Below are 24,234 nucleotides of genomic sequence, written 5' to 3' on the forward strand. Positions count from 1 at the left end.
GACAATTATTCTAAACCAGGGTTATTCAGCTCTCATAACGGTGTCTTTGTTTTGTACAACAGAATTAAGCGCACTGAAAATGCCCTTGCTAGTTATTTTTCCCCATTAGTGCACCTTAATGAAATCATACATAAGTTGGGCTGAGTTTATGTGCCACTGCGCATGTTCAGGGAATTGGAGGCTTATATATATATCATACAACCGGGAACTGAGCACTTCATTTTGATTCAGGACTGAATGTTTTTTTTTTTTTTTTTTTCAATCTGTTAAACACCCCCTTCTGTAATACTTACCCATGCAAAATTTTGCTCTGAATTATACTTAGCCATACCATGTCTTGCTCTGCACTCAGAACTCAGAATCATCACATTGCCTAAAACACACATACCCTTTTCTCTCATAATTCTGCTTCTCAGTCTCCAAGGCTGTGAACATGCGTAGTGTCGTGTAAACACAGAAAGGAATTTTTATTTCCTTTCATTTGTTGGCACTATTGTAGAAAACGACCTATCGAGGGCATATCGTATGCACTTTGAGTTACAAGACACAGCTATAGGAGCTGCTTCACAATCGCTTGGCATTGAATGGATGTCATGGCTCGCCAACTGCCCTAATTTGGAATCACTCACACAGTTAGAGGCTAACAAAAAAAATATTCATATCAACAATTAACCTGAATTCTTAGCATATCAGCCAATGCCTTTATCATTTACCCCGATGTTCATCACATAACAACATAACACAACGTGTGAGTAACTTGTCATACAATAGAGATAACTGAACTACAATCTCCATATATTGTCATTATTTGTAGCCGACCCTAATAGTTGAGCATGAATTTAAAGTAATTAGTGGTTCATTAGTGAGTTTAGGCCGTGTCCTGGATGCGAGTGTCACCATATCGGAGAGCAGCTGGCGATGGGCTAATGGAGAGCCCTCCTGGGACGACGCCCTCCTCATCACCAATGAGCTCATCTGGCTTCATGGGGCCGCAGGAGAGAGACAGGCCATGGGGTCAAAGGTGGGAGAGGGGGATACACGAGAGCCACCCATCCCCCGCCCAGACCCACCGACCCCCTGGCCGCTGTCCCCAGGGAGAACATGGAGACAATAATACATCGCAGTGCATTGCGTGCTGCTGATGCAGAAAGGGTGCAGTTTTAAATGGAAGGACGTGGGCGATTAAGCTAGTCTGACATCAACATTCAACATGGGGGGGAGAGGGCGAAAGGGGTAATAAAGTGCCAATCCTCTGCCTACAAGCTCGAAGCCCCAAAGCTGAGACCCCCCCCCCCTTCTGTATGGATATCATCCCTATTAGGCTGTCTCGACCTATTGATTACCTGTTTTGTAGATGTCAATACCTCAAAAAAATGCAGATCTGTGTGTGTTTGTGAGTATATATCAATTGCGTCAAATATAACAGGTTGGTTTTCCAATGTTTGTGTGCACATATGTTGGTATTCGGCATTAACATGTGCATTTACAGTATGTGTGTGTGCATAAGCACTCATCTACATCCATATTTTATGCAATTGAATGCAACTGGTCAGGAGTTTTATGTTCCAAATGATTCAACATTGGATCCCTTTCTCTTTACTCTCTCTCCAGGGGTTACTAGGGTCCCATCCCCTCTCCCATCCAGTGCTAGCTAGCTGCCTCTGGAATATAAGACATTACTTCTAAAGAACTGTGGGACACATCAGTGACGGCCATCTTGGTTGTTTTAAGGCCTCCACACACACAAACAGAGTTGTGTGTGTATATGCTAGGTTGACACTTTACCACACACACTCGTGTTGTCCTATGATGTGTGTGTGTGTGTGTGTGTGTGTGTGTGTGTCCGCTAATAGGTCTCCTGTTAGCTGCTGACATGCTCTTTGCATTGTGGCCTCTTGATGTTTTGACAGCTGGCCCTGAAAGAGCAACCTCTTTTAGTGTTTTTGTGTGTAAATGTGTGAGTGATTGATGATTATGTATCGCTCTGAGATCCTGCTGTTTGTGTGTGTCTCTCAGCTTGCCGTGTTTCTAGGATCAATTAATTTCCAGATATGAGGGTTAGACATTTGATGCATGGATGCACCAAAATAAGAATTCCTGGCAGAAACCGAAACTTAAACTAATGAAACACTTGGAAAGACTTTTCCAAAGGTCCTTCTCCACCTTTTTTTCAACAATGCATAAATCATATATCCTACGCATGCCATCTACTTTTTTGTCTTGCTTTTCCACGATATTTGTGTGTCCTGCACTGTGTTCGTCCTGTGACCGACACCATCACCCAGCGACTTTCCCAAATCCAACTCAGCTTGAATCATTTCCCATATATCTGCTTTACCCCAGATCCAAGTAATGATCTTTATATCATGGATCAAGTACAGTACGCTTTAGTGCTGCAAGTAAGGGGATAACGTCTGCCACCGATGCATCAGATGAGCTTATCTCCTTGGTTAGCTGCTCAAAGGGGGTGAGAAAAGAGAGCATTTTGTCAATTAACACCCGGTATGTGAATCGACAGAATGCAGTGATTGGAAGATCACCAGGGTGTTGTTCAAGATGACACCTAGGGCTGGGTAAAAAAAACGATTTAATCGACTTTCGATCGATTTCATTTAAATTTTGCAATGTCGATTCATCTCTCCTGCGGCCCCATGAAGCCAGATGAGCTCATTCTTTCATTTTTCAGAACTGGGAACAAACATAAAAAAACAATCGAGAGAATTTTCTCAGACCACATGTATAATTAGATCGATCATTTTGAAATAAATCAAATTGAAACTTGGAGAAACAATATAACCTCTAATAAAGAATGCTCCTGGATTTTATACATCCGTAGTGTTGTGTCATAAATTGTTGAATAACCATGGTCAAACCGTGGTTCCTCCTCAATCTATAATCCCACCATCAAAATCTATAATCGTTGCAACCCTAGTTATGCATCTCGGGTAAGCACATGTCTGAGTAAAGCTGTCTACTAGGCATGGTGCTCCATATGCATTAGGCCCGATACTTCTATAAGCCTTTGAAATCCAACGTCCTCTACAACCAAGATTGGTTGATCGTCAAAGGCAATGAATGACATGATCTTTTTTTAGCAACGCCTTTTTCCTAGGTACTGTCACTGGAAAAATGTTTTGCCTTTTTAAAGTACCGTAGTCAGATGGAGTGGAAGTGCTGGGTCTTAGAGGGGGAACTATCTGCTTTATTATTTTTTGCTGATGCTGCTGCCGCCAAATCTTTCTCATACTCTACATGCTTTTTGGGATGTCTGGGTTTCAAGTGATGAATTAAACTCTTATTGCTGTTACTCTTTGCAGATGTACCCCCCCTCTAGCTTTATATAAGCAACTTCTAGAGCCATTTATGTGTCACTCATGTGCTTCATCACTAGCGACATGATGCATATAAAGCGCGCGAGCCTCAATCCAAGCTGGTAGCTATATGAACAGAACAAGTCATCAAAAACATAATCGTTGCACGAAAATGACCGAACAATTGCAAACAATTGTTTTTCGGCAATTGTTTTTTCAGTTTTGGTTACCGAACCTTCAGTGCATTGCTAAGTCTCTCCTAGTTGATGTGATATTGTTTGTGTTTTTTTGTGAAGCAGAGGTTTATCAGTTAGTTCTTTGTCTTTTCCCTGTCATCTTTGAAATTAATAAATTAACATAATAAAGGAAATAATAATAGAAAATATAATTAATATTTATCTTTTTTAGGACCTCCACCACATCTACTGCCGCCTGTACCGCATGGATGTTCTCTCTCATCTCCGAGAGCACCAGCTCAGGTAGTGTGTGTGTGTGTGTGTGTGTGTGTGTGTGTGTGTGTGTGTGTGTGTGTGTGTGTGTGTGTGTGTGTGTGTGTGTGTGTGTGTGTGTGTGTGTGTGTGTGTGTGTGTGTGTGTGTGTGAGAGAAACCATGTAAGTTTTCGTATCTTCTCGAGTTCAATACTTCCATTTAATTCAAACATTGTCCCTGTTATGCTTCACTTCCTTTCCTCCTTCATCTTGCCTGCTCTCCCTTCCAGATCGATGTGTACCTCAGCTAGATACGAGAGGCATGAGGCCAACCAAATCCTGTTCTAGTAAGTACTTTTTGACACACACACACACACACACACACACACACACACACACACACACACACACACACACACACACACACACACACACACACACACACACACACACACACACACACACGTAAAAGCTCTTGGTGGGCCCTTATAAGATACATGCTTGTTAGCGCAAAGGGCCACACAGTGATGCGCGTGGCTGCAACTCTATGCATGAAGCATGTCAAGTGAGGTGCACTTGTTGTTTGACCCTGTGGGCTAAGATTTATGGTCAGTGGAACCACTGCAGAAACCAAACAATGTGGTTCCAGCATCTCCTGGGACTGCTGATCTCCCCTTTGTTCACAACCAGAAACCAGAAGCACCCAGGGAGTGGCGGTTCTGTGGGTGAAAGCTCCTGCTATAATGAGAGGTTAGAAGACATGGCTAAAGCTGTCTTGAGCTGTTGGGAAGGCCACACGTATCAGGATAACCAGGGTTATGACCGTGGTGTGCAGACGGGCATCTCTGTATGCAAAAGCCCCTAACCTTGAAGGCTGGATTCCACTCATGTTGAATAACAACTGGGGGATGAGACCACAATAGAGTACAGTCCACAGTGTTTCTAGAACAAAATGAATAAGATAGAACTGCTTGAATCCATCCTCAAATGATTGAGACCGCTTGGCAGTGGTCTTTAACCAACACCTAAACACTTCCTTTGCTGTAAGGTTCAAGGGTAAATAAGGAGGGAACTGAGAGGGATAGACGGAGAGGGAATCATGTGCAGACATGGAGCGTGAGGCAATGGGAGAAGAATAGTGAAACGTGCATTCAGATGATTTATTATGATGCTCACTAGAATCAAATTGGACTCTTAGTAATTTACTGTCAACTAAATACTTCCAGACACGAACTCACAATCACTCCTATTCTGTTTTATTGATTTCATGATTCTTAACCCCGAAACATCCCGGTTTGCAGATTCAATTTGAATCATTCACTTACTCACTCACTCACTCACTTACTCACTGAAAGATGCAATCTCAGTTGTTATGCATGTTTGGTTTTCCATTTGTTATGTCAACGTTATGTCTTTTTCCGAAGATTATCACCAGTATAATGCATTTGATTGTTATATTTTATTGTTTCAGGCCAGTTGTCTAACCTATTTTATTTTAAATAAAGACTGACAAAGTGATGTATTGCTATATACACATATACACTATACACTTTTATACCTTTTACCATACACTCAAAAAGAAAGTGCCAGGAAGTTACTAGTGGTGAGCTGTGTGTCTTCATTGGAGACACAGGGGCGCCACTTGCATTGCAGTAGCTTGAAGTTTCACCTTCAATGTGTTTCCTCTGTTTTTAGCCCCGACAGTCTGGCAACATGCTGGTACATCCTGCTCTCTGGGTCGGTGTTTGTCAAGGAGCACATGTACCTGGCCCGGTGCTGGTATGTCAAACACGTACACACGCACAAACTCACATCATCGACACATATCAACACAAGCATGCACAAGCATTTTGTACTTTAAAATAATAATCATAATATAATGTATGCCTTATATGTAGGCATACAGATTAAGCATATCTGTTATATAACACAGTGCTTCTGTCCTTGCTAAATCAAACTGCATTCCCACAAGATGCAGTGAAAGGAAAGATTCTTAATTTTCAACCTGGACCCTTTTTTTCGATTCATGATTGGTTTCAGGGACAAATCCAGACAACAATGTTTTCAATTGTTCCACGGGCGTAATCCTTTAGGGCATTAGCACCCGGTCAATGTACGTCCTCTAAAAGTGCTGCCTCAAGACTACCCCTTGAGAGAGACTTGTGATTGAAGGAAAGGTGAAGAACCAAGTTTTATTTCTCTGCAGGGATCCTTTAGATAAGAATACTGCACCAATCTAAAAGGTCATTGTCTGCATTAGTCCCTTGGACCCAAAATATATATATTTTTTTAATATGCAACAAAACACCATTTCTGACTGCTATTTAAATGTCAAACAAAATTCAAAAATGGAATATGACAACTTTGCTTTGGTGCTTTGGTTTATAGAAGACTCAGGCACTTAATAAAAAATGTTTTGCCGAAATACAATTAAAAGAATAACAAAGGTTTCGGGTTTTATGACAATCTGTCTGGTTGCCGCTCTTTTGAAAATCTTCAAACTATCATCATTGTGGTGCACTTCTATTAAACCTTCAATACGTTTAAATTAAGCTTATCTAATCATAAAATAAATCATAAATAATCAAGCTGTTGAGAACTCCAGCCAAAAATGATGTTGGCAATAACAGTAATTCAATTTAATTAACAAAGAATAATATGTTGTCTATACAGTAGATACAGCTAGACATTCATGTCCAGTGTGGAAAATATGAAACAAAGTTATCATTCCATGCATTCGCATCTCAAGTTGCATACAACTCTCAATGTAAACGAAGATTAGGGACCGACCCAATCAAGCGTGGCGACATTTATTTGCGCTCGCGTAAGTGTGACAGAAACCGCCGCGAAAAAGCTTCTGCCCTGTTTGCCAACATGGTGGATAAAGACATGCTACCTTTAATTACACTAGAGATTAGGGGATTTCAAGAATGAATGGAATACAAAGAGCCAGATTAATACCAGAATAAACCTGATCTTTCTCCCTTGTAGTAATATTTTTGGCCTTTAAGACATGATGTGATTACTTGCCTATAATCCATGGCTGCCTTTATGAATGTCGACACGCATCGAATAATCAATTATTCCTTCTTATTACACGGCTCTTCTCAATGCCGTGGAACGCTCCGTTCACTTCCAGGGGCCCTTCACAACTTCCGGCGGGGAATTATATTTGATAATTCACCATTGCGAAGTATAATTGACAGCTGTCAGGGAAAATAGAAGATATTTTGCCTCTAATGACGTCCTTGATATTACTCCGCAAGTAATCCGGTAACTTATCAACCCCAGTGTCTTCGGGTGCTAAGCGACGTCAATGTCTTTTGCAGACTATTTTTCTGCTGATCAACACTATGCTGGTAACAAATACATTTTAAAAAGACGCACCATGTGAAGTTATTTTTTTTGTTTTGGCAAGTAGCCGTGTAATAAGCGGGATAATGTATAGAACGTCGCCGGTCATGCAGCTCTGACCAGTGCTGAACGTTGTAGCTGGGTGCTGTCTGATGGTGGTGACCTTGTGGAATAACGTGTATTTAATATTTTGGGAACCGGTTGGCTTGCCACTCTTCTGCATTTTTTTCTGCGGAAATGTTATTGCAAAATGTGTCCACAGTGGTGAAATACTTTACATACTTGGCTTGGGCGCAGGAAGAGCTCAAGTGCGTCAACATAAAAGCAAGGCAATTCATCCGCTAGATTTCATAATCAGAAGTGTGTGTGTGTGTGTGCGTGTGAGTGTGCGCGTGCGTGCGTGCGTGCGTGCGTGCGAGCGAGATAACTGTCATGTTTATTGAGTGAATGTCAGCTCTTTAGTGTTTTTTTGTAAGATTGGGATGTGCATTCAGTCATTGTGTCTGTGTTTACATTTACGTATAATGAGTGTGCGCACGTTAAAGTAGCCAAAGGGAGCCGGGTGGGTCACAGCACATGGAGCTAACTGGGGGGAGGTGTGTGTGTGTGTGTGTGAGTGTGTGATGTGGAATGTGGAACCCCTGGCAGGACCCATAGCTGCCTGGCCATGTGTTTACAGGAGCACATTTAGGCAGGAAATGAGCAAGACACACACACACACACACACACACACACACACACACACACACACACACACACACACACACACACACACACACACACACAGCCTGGAGCCAGTGAACATAGTAGCAGAACAGGGCGGGAGAGAGACAACACACATTCTCCTCCCTTCGTGAAATAACCTCCTAAAGGGAAAACCCTAGCACTGGCCAACTCTGCTTTCATGGACCTCTGTGAACTTCTGAGGACTGAACGACGGACGCTCTAGACTCGAAAGCTCTTTGGAGCAGAACAGGAGTACTACCACTAATCATTCTTTGGATAATAACAATAACAGGCTGGCTGTTCCATGTACCGCCAAAGGAAAGACGCCTCCTGGATCCTCTAATGCTGTTCTTCCTGGTCAGTGTGGATTGTGCTGCCAACTTTTTATTATTTTTGCTCGATATTCACTGGATTTACCGACACGTATTCTTTGTCTGGAGTTGTTTAATGTTGTCAAGAAGGAACTGGGAAGGTGAGAGCGGCCCTTGTTGTAAGAATAGGTTCAGTCATTTAGACGTGTTTTGAATGCTCACTACTTTTTAGCTTTTTATTTTCTCACTCTTTCTCTTTTTTTCTTGTTTATTTAGCACAATGTGGAGTGCTACTGTTTTAAGTATTTTTCTTCTTTTGACTATTGTGAGCCAGGAATCTTTCCCCCGATGGAAAGTCAGCGTAGCGTTAATGTCTGTAAACACCCAGTCCTTGGGCTTCCTATCTGCCCTGATGATCTGAAGGAGCAAAACACTTTCTTTAGAACAAACATGACAAAAACCACAGGGTCAAACTGTGCGTGATGTTTATTTTTATCATGTAGAAGGATCTCTGTATACAGGTAGAGAAATGAATGTGTGCCATGTTCGCAGAAATCACACACATTATTTTTAGGTTATTTTTGGACAATGCTATTCATGGATGATTAACATTGTCATAACGTAACATAGTTTGAGCGCTTTTTTGCATTTTGTCTTCTTTCAGAATTGCATCTATTAGCTGTGTGTGTGTGTGTGTGTGTGTGTGTGTGTGTGTGCGTGTGCGTGTGTGTGTGTGTGTGTGTTTTTATCTCTGAAGTGCGTATCAAGAGGATATATTCGTAGCGATTAGGACTCAAAATAAGTTTCCTTCATGAGGACTGTAAGAAAATACGGTTAATTTAAATGGACCATTCACTGGATGTTTTAATTTGCTTGCCATTAGGCTCTATGCTGGCCAGATCTGCCACTGTGAAGCCAAACAAATTGAAATTGAGCTCACTAAAGTCTAGAATTGTATTTTGTGAATTGCAATTTTGTATTTGTGTCCCCCGATGAATTATCATTGAAGTAATGCCATCATTAGATATCCACATCCAGTATGTGTTTGACTCAATTGGGTGTGTCATTGAAATAGTTTAGGATGTCTCCATTCATGGCACACCTGTGGTAACCCATGGTCAAACATCATCAGACAGTTTATCATCAGTTTAACATCAGCTTTTTGCTTGGTCCTCTGAGCTTCCAGTGTTGAAATCAGGAATCTCTTACATTAGAAGATAGAAAAGCTAGACCACTCCCCTATGGATCAAGTGGCTTTGTACACACTGGGAAATGTCTTCCCAGCCATCCGCCATTCATCTGCAATGCTGTTCCTCCATTAGTTGTTGTCCATGACTAGTTTATTGTGGCTACGAACACCAGCTCGTTATTTCCATGGGCATGTTTACCTACGTACGTGCTTGTGTGTGGCTTGGCCTTCTTCACCGGCTGTCACCGTTTATTGCCCCTAGTTTTACAGCTGTCACGAGTCCGTTCTCCTTGTCTGCTTTTGTTGGCTATCAGGCCACTGTGGGTGGGATGTTGGTATCACCTGCTTGTGTGTGTGTGTGTGTGTGTGTGTGGGTGTGTGTGTGTGGGCTCTGTTGAAACTGGGCCTCTGCATGTTAAGAAACCAAAACCAAAAGAGAAACCATTGTGAGGGAATTATCATATATGCAATATTTGATGAGAGAATTAAATGAAATGAATACTTCCTTTTTCTCACGCTGTTCTTCTCACAGTTTTCAAAAAAACTTGGAACACACAAACAGAAAGACAGACAGACTCAGACTGACCCGGTAAGCTCTGCCGGTCGGGACCTCCGGTCTCGCCTTACTGGAGCAGGGATAGAGCTGTCAGACTCGGCCTGACCTCCATGCTGAGGGCTCTACCTGAGACGGCGAAGCCAAGTCTAGTGCACCTTTCTGTGGGTATTCCGGAACACAGACTTAGCCTAGACCATTTATTCTGAAGTTAAAGTTTGTTTGTAGCTGATTAAAAGGCATCATTTCATCATAATCCTGCCCGTGTTGGCATTGCTTTTTACTCAACCCACCAGCAAAGCCAGCAGTTTAGGTGAATGTATTGTTTGCACAACAGAATAGTTACTGTATAAAGAAGGAAATAAACTGTGGTGATGAGAGGAAAATCATCTCATCTAGGCTTAGGAGGCTGGTATATGGTAGACGGTCATATGGTATACCAAGGTATTTAGCAATAACAAATGTGTTATCCAATAACATCAAAAATACAGTTGTCTATTAACCTTTTTTCAGACATCTTATGCCTACATTTGTTGTTATGTTGATATGATGGTGGCCAAGTTTTGAAGCAGGATATGTAATGGAAAAGTCCAAAATAGAGTTGTCAATGCCGTTGCATTGTTGTTGAGACGTAAATAGGTTTGTCTGCCAACGACTACTGGCTGGCCTGGGTAGACGGAGTTCCCCCGTGTTTGAAGTTTTTTCAATAATGAGTCTATGTTAATTCAGTTTAACCATACAGACTGTATATAATACAGGTTAAACTGAATCAACCTAGACTGTATAAATGCAGGTTAGACTAAATTGCCATATGTGTAGATTGGTGTAAACTATCGCAGACTTCGACCACATACCCTAGGCATTTAAACCCAGCAAGACTTTGCAGACATTGCATTTAAGGCTGGACAATGTCTTACATGCTCAAATGACTTATATCACCAGCAGCTCACCTTTTACACATTTGTTGATTATTGAGATTTAAAAAAATTTATGCTGCGTTGGGCAATGTCGGTGCTACTACCGGGTTCAAAGGAAGGCGAAGGTAGGAGGGTAGCAGACAGAGTCCTTTATTCACACCTACAAATACATACAACAATGCTGCTCGGTCAACACCCTGGTGACAGCCCTGTCGTTGACCTGACAATCCCAGTCTCACTGTTGGGGAGTGTCACATATCCCAAATGCCTTAAGTCGCGGAGATGACTCTCTGACAACCCAGGAGAGGAAGTCTGTGGCTCCGGCCTTTGGACAACCTTGAACTTAAACAGCTGTAGAGGGAGATACCAACGGGTGAGCCGTGCGTGTCCTTCCTGCGGTGGAGCCACAGGGTCTGAAACGGAGGATGAGTGAGTGTCCCAGGAGGTTGTGCGGGGTGGACGTAGGGTGTCCAGCGCCCACGCCATCGCCAGAGACTCCTCCCCCGCGATGCTTTACCTCCCCTCCCGTTCTGAGGGCTTGCGGCTTCGGTACAGCACCGGCCATGCCATGCTCTCCACCTCCCGGGCCAGGCCTCGGTTCATTCATGGGTCGGTCTTCAAGGCAATAGGATGCTTGAAGTAAGGGGTGTGCAAGAGCGACTTGGTCCACTGGACAGAATCCCAAGAACAGGTGAGGTCGGTCATGGGGCTGGGTAGCTCAGGGAAGGCGGTGATGAACCGCATATAGTAGCCAGCTAGTCCCAGGAGTGCCCTCGCCTGCTGTATGGTCTCAGTCTTTGGCTGGGCTGCGGTAGCCTCTGTATTTTCCACTTGTAGGCACACCTTCCCGCAACCTAAGTGGTACCCTAATACCATCCCTTCCTCCGTCCATTCACACACCTCATTGGGTGGGCCCCACTGACTCAAGCATCCCCCCCTCTACCCCTGCATGTAATGCTGCCATGTGTCACTATGAATAATGACCTCATCAATGTTGGCATCAGCATACTCGGCATTCGGATGCAGCACTCTGTCCCTGAGGCGCTGAAAGGTGTCAGGGCCCTTACCCTACGAAGTGGAGAAGGCCGGTTTTTCCTTTGACAGGAGATCGGGGAGACGGCCAGTACAGAAAATTGGCCATATCCAGTGTTGGAAAAATAAATTGCCATGCCTAACTGATTTTGTCGACCTGCGGCATTGGATACGCATCAAACTTTGAGACGGCATTATTCACCTTGCGGGAGTCAACACAAAACAGAACATAGCCATCAGAGTTGAGAACCAGTACGACGGAGACCAGCCACTGTGCGACTCTTCTATTTCCCAGCATAGCCTTTAACGCACTGCCCTTTTTCAGGTGAAAAAAACAGGTCTTTGACAGGAATCTCAGAAATATCATCCCAGGTATGCCTCCAGCTTAGCTACGTGAATGTAGAAAAATGTGTCAAAAGTTTTCGAAAAAAATAGAATGCCCCCTTCCCGCTAAATCTAAATCGCGGTGTCGTGTCGAGTCCATGAGCTTCAATGATTTCAGTGGCAAAAAAAAACACCTAACAATCGCGTGGGTCATAGCTTACAAGTCATGTAATATGCCTTGCAAGCTATGACCTATATTACATTTACAGACTAAGTAACTAAATTATCTAAATCTATCAAAGAACCTCCACACCTGATACTTGTCTCCCTGATGCTGTGGTAGATGATGAAATCATTTTGTGAAGTATCCACTGGCACCTGTCACAATGCAGGTCAGTACAGGCAGCTGCTGTAAAGGGAGGGCCGAGGGGGGGATTCCGTTCGTGGCACACGCATGCCCCCCACGCTAGTTGCCGCATCAATTGTACACACTGGAGCTTTAAACTTCTGAAGTAACCAGGCTTTAATAGGGTGCCCATGGTCAAATTAGAAAAACTAGAGTTGAATTAATTATCTTTACAAAGAGAACATTTCTGAACGAAATGAGGTTGAATAATCATCCACACAAACACAAATGTAACAGTATTTGAGTATTTTTAAATTGCCAACCACGGACAATTTTAAGCTGTGAGCTGTGAGGAAGTGTAAATACTATTGTAAAGTCGGCCTTTCATCGTGAGTGTTAAACTGTGCAGAGTGATATAAATAATTCAGAGAATGTCCCATGCAGATACCATGTGTCCAGAATAGAGTAGGATGTGGTTGTATTGTATTGCTGCTTATTATCATATGTGTGAGTTATGGCTACCTTCTTAATGTAAACGTCTGTTTTTCTCCCCCCAGTTTTGGCAGACAGTTTGGTGGGAGACGAGGCTGTGAATGCATCACTTTGGAACCGTCAGAAATGATTGTGGTGAGCAATGTCTTCAACACACACACACACAAACACACAGACACACGCACTCACGCACGCGCGCGCGCGCACACACACGCACACACACGTGTTCATCATGGGGTCCCTCCCCCTGTGTTTCTCTCTTCTCTTCAACAAGGCAGCGGTTCCTTCTTTCCCATCAGCTCCCAAAGGATGTCTCGATGGCACAATGGTTCTCAAGTTATTTCAGACCTCTCCAAAGAGATTGAATCCTCTCTATATTCTGTCAGGCCCATCCCTGCTCTTGTGCAAAAATACAATGCCAGGCATTTCAGCATGACCAACCCAATTAAGGTACAATTCAACTTTTACATGCAATTTTAATTCAATAACATTATATCATTGGGAAACGGAGTTCAGTTTAGCCCGCTGATAAATACTAAATATTTATCATCCGTAATACCTTAATATGGACTTTTGGCACTGAAGTCACTGCAGCTCAAGCCCCTACAAACTACAGTATTGGCGGTGATTACAGTTAGGGATGGGGGGGGGGGGGGGAATCGATTCACCGGAAAATTAGGATCCTTTTGCTTGCGCCATACTTGAACTCTCAGGTTAACTCAAAACAAAGGTGACTATAATGGCTTTAGTGGAAGCAAAATAATGGTACCTTCCTTAAGAGGGCACTCGAGTGTATTCGCCATTCTTCAATTAGCAAACTATGTTCTGTTGTGTTCAAACACATTTATTTAAAAAAGGATGACGGACCAGTAGAACCCAAACCCCAATGCTAAGCCAGAAAAAATATTAAATTGCAAAAGTGTTATTTAGTGTTAATATTAACCAAAACGCACCACATATCGTATTTGCACCACCAATTGCATGGGAGAACTAACCAATGGATTGTAGTCGTGTCTTGTTTACCAGGTTCACATGTGGGACTTGAATCTGAAATATGTGAGCCTGGATGGAATGCAACTGGTCTAGCACACAATGTGGCATTGCTGCACAGATGGAGCAAGATGCCTTTCGGTGTAGTCTCTGTGAAGTACCTCAACCAGGCAACAAACCACGCCCTAAAACCGAGTCAGAGAATTAAGAAACATTTGAATGGAGGTCTGAAGTGAGAGATTCTCTTTCCAGCATGGCTAGGGATTGCAGTAAATACTAGCTGCACAGAGTGATGTGCTTGTGTGTTCTTTTACATAGGTTGAAGCTTTTTTGACCAAAGTTGATTCTTAGTCATGTTGAATGTTGATGGTTGGAACATGACTTCCCTTTTGAAAAGGACGGCTTACATCCAATATCACTGAAGTTTATAGATATAAGTAACGTAAGGATGTCAGTGTTCGGGATCTGACCTCTGAAATATTACAATAAATACAGGGAATGAACATGCTTGAAAAAGGGTTCCAAAAACAAATTAGGAAAGCAAAAACCAAATAACAAATGTTCCATTAAGAAAGAACGATGATAACAACCGATGATGACGAAGGAATCCAGACGGCAGCGCTTTGGATGTGTGCCTTCATTGTAAACATTGCGAGTTCCATAGCGAAGAACTGGCCATTATGCAACAGCAGAGAGAAAACACATTCCTCGGGCAGCAACAGGCGCTACCGTGACTTGGGCGGACAAATTGTATGGACGGAATCTGTGTGCTGTGCTTTTTTTTTGGCCCCTGTGCGTGGAGAGGATATTTGCGTATTTACGGTTTCCTGCAGGAAACTGTGGCTTGTGTGTGTGTTACACAAAGAGAGGGAGGAAAAGAGCATGTGCGTTGTGGGTCTGTGTGTGTGTGTGTGTGTGTACAACGTGATGAGAAGCCCTGAAGTCTCGGCTCATGCGCGCTAGAAAAGGAAACCAGTTAGTTTTGTTTCTGAGAACGAAGGGGAATGCACACAGCCCTCGTCTCATTGGCTTTTGTGGACTTTAAAAAGGTTTCAAGGTTATAGGTTCCTGTTTTTTGAGGGGCTTTTTTTGGATTTTTTGGGGGTTATTTGATTTCCTTATTCGTCTTCATTTGAGCACTTCGAACGTAGCATCCAGTCCTCCTTCCTCTGGAATTAAAATCTTTCATTGATGCAATTGCGGTCCGTATGTATGCCTGGACGTCCTGACTTTCCCAACCGGGGTCAGGATGAGCACCCTGCGCTGGCACCGCATCTCGCTGCTCTGGAAGAGCTGGATGTTCAATCAGGACCCCGCCGAGCCCGGCCTGAACGCAGAACCCGCTGACCCAGAGCCAGACCCGGATCACCAGAGTCCGCCGGGGCGCCTGGAGCAACACGGCCCGGAGTCCGCGCACCACAGCTCGGAGCCACGTCCCGACCGGCACTCGGAAAAACCCCTGGAACTCAAGAGCATCTTGAGGCGGTCCTCCGCCGCCGACTTTGTGACGGGGGGCTCCCAGAACGCTAGCGGTTCTCAGGAGCGTGGCCCTTGTGTGTTGCAGGTGGATAACGGCAGCGAGGGGGACGAAGGGGCCCTGCACAGGGACGGCTCCCAGAGGACATCCCGGCGGCGCTTCAGGAGGGTCAACCCCAGGGGAGAGCGAGAACTCATCACAGACGGACAGGAGCCAGCCCCGTGCTACAACACGGTAAGCCTGCAGCTTTCTATGGCACACGTGTTGTTTTCGGTTGACAAACCATAAGGTTGGCGTGTGACGCAATCACGTGCGGTTTGTGACATGTGCGGGTTATTTGAGTAACTCATGCCAACAGTCTCCTTTTTTATGCTTGAACAAGACTTATAGTTACGGGTCAAAACACTAGCTGAAGGACATAACTGTCACACAGGGGGCAAATCTGTTTAACTTCAGTTAGAAATGCCTTTTGTATATTTGTCTGTTTCTTGTCCGTTTTAACCTTGTATGATGGCATACAATGTGTTGAACGGTCTTTATCTTTCATATGTTTAGTGGGGGGAAAGTATACATTACATGTGTGTCATCTGGAAAGTGCCGTGTGTGTGTGTGTGTGTGTGTGTGTGTGTGTGTGTGTGTGTGTGTGTGTGTGTGTGTGTGTGTGTGTGTGTGTGTGTGTGTGTGTGTGTGTGTGTGTGTGTGTGTGTGTGTGTGTAAGAGCGCGCCTCGCTGATAGGATCTCTGTGTTTCAGTTACAGTTTATACTTATCACCAGTTGCCACATTTGAACACAAACACACACTTTCCACAACCAAGCGTGGAACACTTGGAATACCCCCATTCTCCTCACCCTTGAGTGTTAGAAAGGGCTTACATTGACGTTCTCTCTCGCACTCGTTTAACTATTTCTTTTAATTCCTTTTCACTTCTAGGCACACCAGAGTTATGCTCGGTCTAAGGTCACTTTCTCTATTTCAATTATTTTACCACATTATACTGGTGTCTTCACCCTACCCTTCTCTCATTCGTTATTCTCCTCTCCAGATTGACCTCAGATTACCCTCACTCAGTTCTTAGTCTTGCTCCCGCTCTGTCTCCCGCGCTCTGTCTCCCGCTCTCTGTCTCTCACTCTCTCTCTCTCTCCCACGCTCCTACTCTCTCTCTCTCCCGCTCTCTCGCTCAATTGTTCTCTATCTCTCACTCTCTAACTCTCTGTCTGTCTCTCGCTCTCTCAGTCTCTTGCTCTCTTGCTCTCTCGCTCTCTAACTCTCTCACTCTCTGTCTCTCGCTCTCCGTTCTGTCCCTTATTTCCATGTTTCTAGTTAGGGGGGTTTACCTTTTTTAGCCGTTTTTTCTTTATTTTTTACTAAGGGGAACTTTCTCCTGCCTCTTTTGGTCTGTGTGTGTGTTATGAGTAATGTCTGCATAGACACCTGTTCTATAGAGAAAGGGTAATTTCATCAAAGTTCCGTTAAAGCAGAAGTTGTTTAATAAAAAAACGAAATAGTGATGTAGTTCTTATGGTGTTCTTGCAACAGCAGATACATGTCCACAGAAGTGTACTTTCCAAGAAGCCCAGGTGCCGGACAATAAATGAAGTGACATTATACACTGAATGTAGAGTTATATTGGCCTTCAACCAAACAGAAAGACACGCATGTAATATCTTAGGAATTGTGTTGTGTTATGTATCGGTAGATTCTAGACCTTTTTGTTCTAGACCTCTAGAACAAAAAGAGAGGATAAGTCACAGCGGACGGAAACTCATAAAACTAACTAACGAACAGCCTGTGGTTAGCCAGCTAGCTAGCTTCCTGCCCTAGTGCAATGCATAGTATCTCTCCCTAGTGCCCCCTACACACACACACACGCGCGCGCGCGCGCACACGCACACACACACGTCCTTACTCTGCATGTAGCACACTTGTTACATGCAGAATTGCATGCGCAGATTGTGCGTCCCAGACTTTGCTTGCTACAGTGGGATAGCATGAACATAACTATACTGCTGATATGGTGACCTTGTATTTCACATTCAATCAACAATCCACTGAGCCGCAAGGCTGAATCCTGACTGCAGTGTCCTTATGAAGTCTTATAAGATAATACTGTATTGATTTTCCATCAATAGTTTGATTCAGCATGTTATTTTCTTTGTTTGATATACGTTGTGTTTGGTTCCTGTTAGGATTCTGATTCAGAATTGAGAGCTTTCTTGATCACCATCCAGTTATTTCCTACCCTGACCATTCACTGATGCTGCCACTTCCTCAGTTCAGTCCGTGGTATACTGCTTGGGGAAGGAGATCAAGTGTGTTTCCTTTGCATTTGCACACTGTGGCTTATTTGGATGTACCGGCCTTCTCTGTCCCTTGCTGTGCTTTTAAGGTCCTTAATCAACCAGATCTGCAGTGGCCCAGACTAGGGGCTCGCGACTCGTGATTGTGCCCCCTCCCTAACGGGTAGTGGAAGGGGAGAGATCTGTTTGGTGAAACTGGATGATGGGCGACCTGGCTACTCGTCCCACATCACTGATCAGCCCCACTGCTTGGATGTCTCCACATGAGGTGACAGCATGACGTCACCACTGTGAGCTGACGTCAGAACGTTGGACATCTGACCTTGGAACCATGGAAAGTGTGTGCGTTCCATTTCTGTCACCCCATTCTTCATTTAGTTTGTGTGTCGTGTGCATGCGCACGTGTGTCTCCAAATTGGACGGTCCTGGCTTGCCGTCGTCCTGTCCTGTGAGAACATACCCACGAAGCCCTTGGGACATCTGCGCCATCATTTGATCCCATTCTATCACTGCACAGGTGTTGCAAGCTAGGTCCCATGAGGGCCGCAGTGAGACAGATAGAAATCCAGAGAGATGCACGGATATGGACGGAACAACCAATGGCAACCAAACGCCAAGAATCGGCTGACAATTTCTCAAATTGTTGGCAATGGCCACCTTGCAACCTTAACTGTCAAGCCCAGTAGTCGGACATTTTGGTGTGCATCATTTGTCATTCTCAGCCAAAGGTGTATGCGTTTGTGTGTGCGTGCGCTCTTGCATGCGTGTGGAGTACACTGCTGCGCTATCTTCTGCAGTTGTTGTTGCTGCTTCCTCTGGAGTGCTGCTCATTTTAGGGATTACATCAGCAGCACTAAACTGGCAACCTCACTGACCCATCCCCCACCCCCCCCACACTTTTCTTCTCCTCTCCTCCTCATCCACTCTCATTCCTTCCCTGTATCTCCTGACCTTCATTTCTGTCTCTGATCCGCTCATTCCATCACGCATCTCTTTATCCCTCAAACTGCTTTCCTCTAGCTCTTCTCCTCCTCTTCACCCTCTCGGCCCCCTCCTTTCCTCTGTCCTTCCTATCTTTGTTTCCTGTCTCGTGTCCAACAAACACACGTCCAACAAACACACGTCCCAGACACATACACGTCCCACACACACACACATAGACACACACGCACACTTCTTCCAATAAATATTTATAGGCCTCTATATATTGATCAGTAGTTTATATTGGACATGGACATTATTTGTGGGTGTACCTGCCAGGGCACACTTGAACTATAAAGTAAATAAAGTAACCAACCTCTATTATCCTCAGATTTGCTGTTGTGTTTTCCATATAAAGGCTTTAATAGAGTTTTTAATCACTGTAATTTCAGTTGGAAGATAGATCAACAACATTGTTCCCTCTTAAACTCAATAGCTCGTGGAAAAAGAGAATCGTTCAAAACTCTAATTGAAATCAGCGCGGTTACAGAATGAAGTCTGGATGAGGTCTAATAAAGTCACTAGCATGGTGGTCGGTGAAATGGTTCGAGGTTATATGGACCATATAGTTTGAGTCTGTTTGTGTTAGGCTAAGTGCATTGATGAGTGGTTTCTCCACAAGGAAGCAGGTCTAATTAATCTGTTAAGAGAGCATGCAGCTGTTTTGGCGTGAATTGTGCCACATATTTGAAGTGCTTCAAAAAAATTAACTAGAATAATGTTGTTTTAACGGAGCGAAGCATATGGAGCACCAATCTTGGCTTCAAATATGACAAGTCTATTTTTTATGCGAAATGTATTTAACATTTTTTGTGTACCTAAACTAAGATTCGACTCAAATATTCCTTTTCAATTTTAGGTCCATTAAATGCGCTGGCCGCTACCTTAAGTCTTACAAAACAATTGGCCTTGCTGTCCCCTGGTATAAAGGCTTGTTAAAGTATATTTGAAGTTTTTGATGCTCCTGAATGAGTTTCCTGGCATACTGCGGGGAAAAAAATCCATTATAAACCTAGATATGATATGAATATCACTTTGGTTTATGATAGTCAAGTCGTAAACGTAGTCGAGTTGTGGAGGATTCTCTTCATCTTTCCTTGGCTCTCTCCTCCACTCACCAGGCCCTCATTTTGTTCTTGTTTCCCTTTCACTCTTTCTCCCTTTCCATCTCTATTCGTATCTATTGTTCTCTCTGTCTCTGACAGACTCCGTCCCATCTGCGTTTATGTCACAGTATTGGTTTGGCTTGGTCTAATGCGCACCATCCAAGTATACATACATTCACCCCTATATCCTGAAAGCATTCCAGCAGTCCAATCTACATCGCAGAGTAGACTAGACGGCAAAAAACAACCCAACCCAGCCACACGTTTCGGCTTCAAGTAGATCACCTACATGCAAACCAAACCAACCCCCTTTTCCCTCCACTCAATCCCCAGACTTCTGTGAACCAGCCACTAGCTTGGCTGTCATTCAGAGTTCACTCTGGACCATGACATAGAGACAACATGCAGTAACACAGTTTAAGTGTCTGCTTGTGCTTTGGTTACACGGTTTGATTTTGCTGCTCCCACAACCACCCACAGTCAACGCACGCACGCACGCACGCGCACACACACGCACACACACACACAGGATGTGCTTCCTCTTTGGTTACTTTTTTTCCGAGCTCGCATTCAGACAGACGAGGAAACCATTGAGACAGAAAGAGAGACATTCAGTCACGGTTAACAGTCAGATCTGTAAGCAGAACAGCGGATGTGTTACAAGACAGTTCTCAGAGGATGCAGACTGCCTCCTCAAGACCGTCTGTCAGATGTCGGATCCGGTATCTCATAACAACCAACTGAATTTGTGCTCTCCTTGCTACTAACTGCTATTTTATATGCACACACATATTGTGGGGATGTCCTATTTCTCCAGATATTTCTCGCCATCTATCCCTCTCCCTCCCCCTCCATCTCGTTCTCCCTCTCACGCACACTCCCTCCCTCCTTGTGTACATAGCGCTTCTCTATGAAGGCAAGGCTCCATGTGCTCCAATCTGATTGGCTGTGCAGTGAAAGGATGATGTCATTGCTACCCAAACAGGAGGGTTGGTGGGCGGTTAGTGGTGGAGAAGGGTAGACGCACTCCGAGAGGGAGAACCAGCCTCCTCTCATTAAGGAATCACAGAGGGAGAGACACACACACACACACACACACACACACACACACACACACACACACACACACACACACACACACACACACACACAGACACACACACACACACTGGCTGCAAATCATGGAAATGTGAGAGCCAAGAAATTGGGGTGAGGTTATAAGAGTGGCATAATAATGCAACATTATAAGGTTATGATCCATTGCTGCTTGCTGCCAGCTAAATGTGCGTGTGTTCGCATGCATCGAGATGTGCATGCGTGTACAAAGTGTGCATATGAAGAGAGGAAGAGATTTTGGGTGAGTAAGTAAGTATGAACAGAGCAAGTCAGGTCATGATATTAGGAGATACCGATCAGAAAATAAATGGAGTGAACCCAAAATAGCATATGGTAGGTGCACCAGTGTGTGCGTGCGAGTGAGTGCATGCGTGGACAAGGAAATACTAATCAGAGAGAGAGGGTGAAACTAAGAGAGCCATATTCTCCCTTCCAGATTACCTAGCAAATTGGAGCTGGCAAGTCTGCTTGGCTTATTAAGAGGATGGACACACCTTGCCCCAATCTTCCCCTCCCTCTGTCTCTGTCATCACTTCCAAAACTATATGCAGCTTTACAGTTTTGAAGGAAGGCGAATAAAACCAAGAACGTTTTTTGGTGATTGTTGAAACCAAACCCATGTTGGTTGAACCTTCTGTAATGCGGCAACAATTTTTCGGCGGAGAATTCTGTAAATTGAGTGCAGTTATTGATCCGACATGCATAATACATTTGAAATAAGGGGATGGTCATACAAACAAAAAAACTGGTTGCTAGGTCCTCGACCACATATAAGCATCCATGTTCCTTTAGATGGTAAATGTTCTCCACACGAGCATCTTCAAATGTAATAACCCTTATGAATGTCCGAAATGGCCCCACCCCTCGGCTTCCATTTGGCTATGGCTTTAAATAGCACCTCATTAAGTGCCACGGTGGTAATGGTGTCACTGTGCGGTCATTTGTAACACGTTGTGATAAGAAGGGTCAACCAAGGAAAATCTTGAAATCGGACAGACTCTACGACCAATCGATTGGTCTAAAAATCTAGATTGACCTAATCAACCAGTGGTAGCCAAAATATCATGCGAGTGTCACGGTGGAAGATTCAATGCTAGGTTTGGTTCTGTAATATTATCGGTTCTAATGCATGCCAAGGTGCTAATTCTGATACGTTCATACTCCAAGCATTGACGGAGCATCGCAGACACTGCCTACCGTTTTTAGAATGCTAACACACCTTCTTGACATGGTGGCAATAATTTGTAGCGAGTAAATATTCTGTAGGTAGAAGATTAAGTTGTGATAACAGGGTGTTTTGACCACCTGCCTTCCGAATAGTACAGTTATTAAACAATACGGTTATTATAACTGAAACTGCAGTGCCTTGAATTTTTTTTTCACAATACATTTTATATCTAAAACAATATAACTAATATAAAATGCATCAGTTTGCATGTCACACATCACATCCATCCCTCTCGAAAAGAATGGCCAAAGAAGCATTTTTTCCCGGGAACACCAGCGCATGTCCGAACAATGACAACTTGGTCGAACAAGTGCATATTGATCAACCAATCGACCAACCGACCTGAACTTGACAGCCCTAGTAACAAGCGTGCCTGGATCAGCCTCATGCAGCATGCATCCTCACCCCCGTCCCTATGTGAATCGAACTGCGATGCTTTTTGTGTTCTTTTATACTATACTGGTTTGGGGTGGGGACGGTGGCTGTTTCATTTATGCTCATCCACCCTAATTCACCTTTATTATAGCTCTGTGCCTACAGAGAACGGATGGGGGAAGTGAGCGGGGTTGCCTCCATACGTTCAGTTTTATGTTACAGCCGGATCAATAGAGGTGCTGCCTCCCACTTTCCCCTCCTTTCCCTTCTGTCTCCATCTCAATCTCCCCCCGTCCACATCCATCTAATGCAGTTTCCATAGCTCTCCCCTGGCACCCTCCCTCCATCCATCTTCTTTCACAGCCCTCCCTCCTCTCTGCTCTCCTCTCCTCCCAGCCCCTCCCTGCCTGCTTTTTTCGCTCGCTGCACAGGTGATGTCATTCTTTTTCAGCTGGGATCTCCACCCTCCCTCTCCCTATTCCTCTCTCTCCCTCTCTCCTCTCCCTCACACGCACGCTCTGTCTTCCTCCTCACATTAGAGGGGCTGGCTCTTTGTGGCTAAACAGCCAATCCGCGGAGGAAGAGGAGGAAAGTGCAACGCTGGGAGGAAAGCTTATCCTCGGGATAGCAGAGCAAGGGCAGCTTCATCGCCCTCCTCCCCTCTCACCCGTCCTGCACACCTGCTCCTGTGGTTCCTTTTCCAGCACTTGCAGCAGTGTGGGAATTTTCTGGACACATTTTAATGCACACGCGCCACGCCACCTCGGGAGATGGCTAAGGAGGAAAAAGAGGAAGGGAGTTGCTGAGAGACAGACGGGCTGTCTGACAGAGAGACGGGAGTGTTCCCCACTTGGGGGAGATGGGATCCAGGGAGGGCACAGGGTGACTGCAAGCCTGAGGAGGTGGATTCCCCTGAGGTTCTGCTGACACAGGCCTTTGTCTTTTTGCATTGTTTCTCCGGATCTGCTTCATCTCTACGGGAACCTTTTGATTATTTATCTGAAGAGAGATTAAAGTAGTTCATCACAGGGATCCCCAGATCAGAGCTCGGTGATCCTTTCCACTCGCGGGGCGAGGAAAAGTCCGGGTCTACCTGTGGCCGGCAGGTCAGCCCAACTTAAGCTCCCAAGTTTGCGCGTGACGGCGCTCCCTGGTGCGTGTCCCCCACCCAGGTCTGGGCTGTCAGCCTTCCAACACACTGGATGTAGCGACCCGGGAGGAGGCTGGTTCTGTCTGCCGCCTGGAGCCCCTCTCTCCGCGTGGGCTGCCCGGATGCCTCCACCCCCCGTTGCCGGAGGGGTTCTGTCTGCGCTGACGGAATAAACTGCAAACCCGCCGCTGTCGGCCGTGCGACGACATTCAGGATTTATACGGGCGGGTGTTGTTTGGAGAGAAATTCCCTTTCTCAAGTCCACCAAGGCTCGTCAGAATAAAAGCAGAAGACGGAGGACCACCTCACAGCCTCCACTGTGGGGGATGGGTTTATTTTGAGGCTTTACTGACCTTTTGCTTTTTTGTTATATTTATCAATTTTATTTAATTTAATCTGCGGTAGAACGAGAAGGGAAACTTTCCATCTCTCGCTCCATTCCCTGTTCCCGTGGAAATGGCTTTCCTCGTCCGTTGCTATGCCAACTGCTTGCAGCCGTGGTCCTCTAAAGTAAGCGATGTCGTAATG

At 44.6% G+C, this 24,234-nt stretch overlaps 1 protein-coding gene across 8 annotated transcripts in view; it reads left to right on the forward strand.

Annotated features, from left to right (window-relative positions):
* The window catches only part of rapgef6 (Rap guanine nucleotide exchange factor (GEF) 6), an 89,523-nt gene that overhangs the window by 13,748 nt on the left and 51,541 nt on the right, over positions 1 to 24,234 (forward strand). For 5 of the 8 annotated variants that reach the window (XM_030361877.1, XM_030361876.1, XM_030361879.1 and 2 more), the window contains exons 2-6: positions 3,720 to 3,790; positions 4,031 to 4,087; positions 5,436 to 5,519; positions 13,050 to 13,119; positions 15,539 to 15,685. In XM_030361877.1, coding sequence (XP_030217737.1) covers positions 3,720 to 3,790; positions 4,031 to 4,087; positions 5,436 to 5,519; positions 13,050 to 13,119; positions 15,539 to 15,685 — 429 coding nt within the window. Of the gene's footprint in view, positions 1 to 3,719; positions 3,791 to 4,030; positions 4,088 to 5,435; positions 5,520 to 7,532; positions 8,293 to 13,049; positions 13,120 to 15,538; positions 15,686 to 17,946; positions 24,217 to 24,234 lie in introns of those variants that run through there. The other 3 variants (XM_030361881.1, XM_030361882.1, XM_030361883.1) reach the window with 3 other exon arrangements.

Source organism: Gadus morhua, chromosome 7 (genome assembly GCF_902167405.1).
Source record: "Gadus morhua chromosome 7, gadMor3.0, whole genome shotgun sequence".
Lineage (NCBI taxonomy): Eukaryota > Metazoa > Chordata > Actinopteri > Gadiformes > Gadidae > Gadus > Gadus morhua.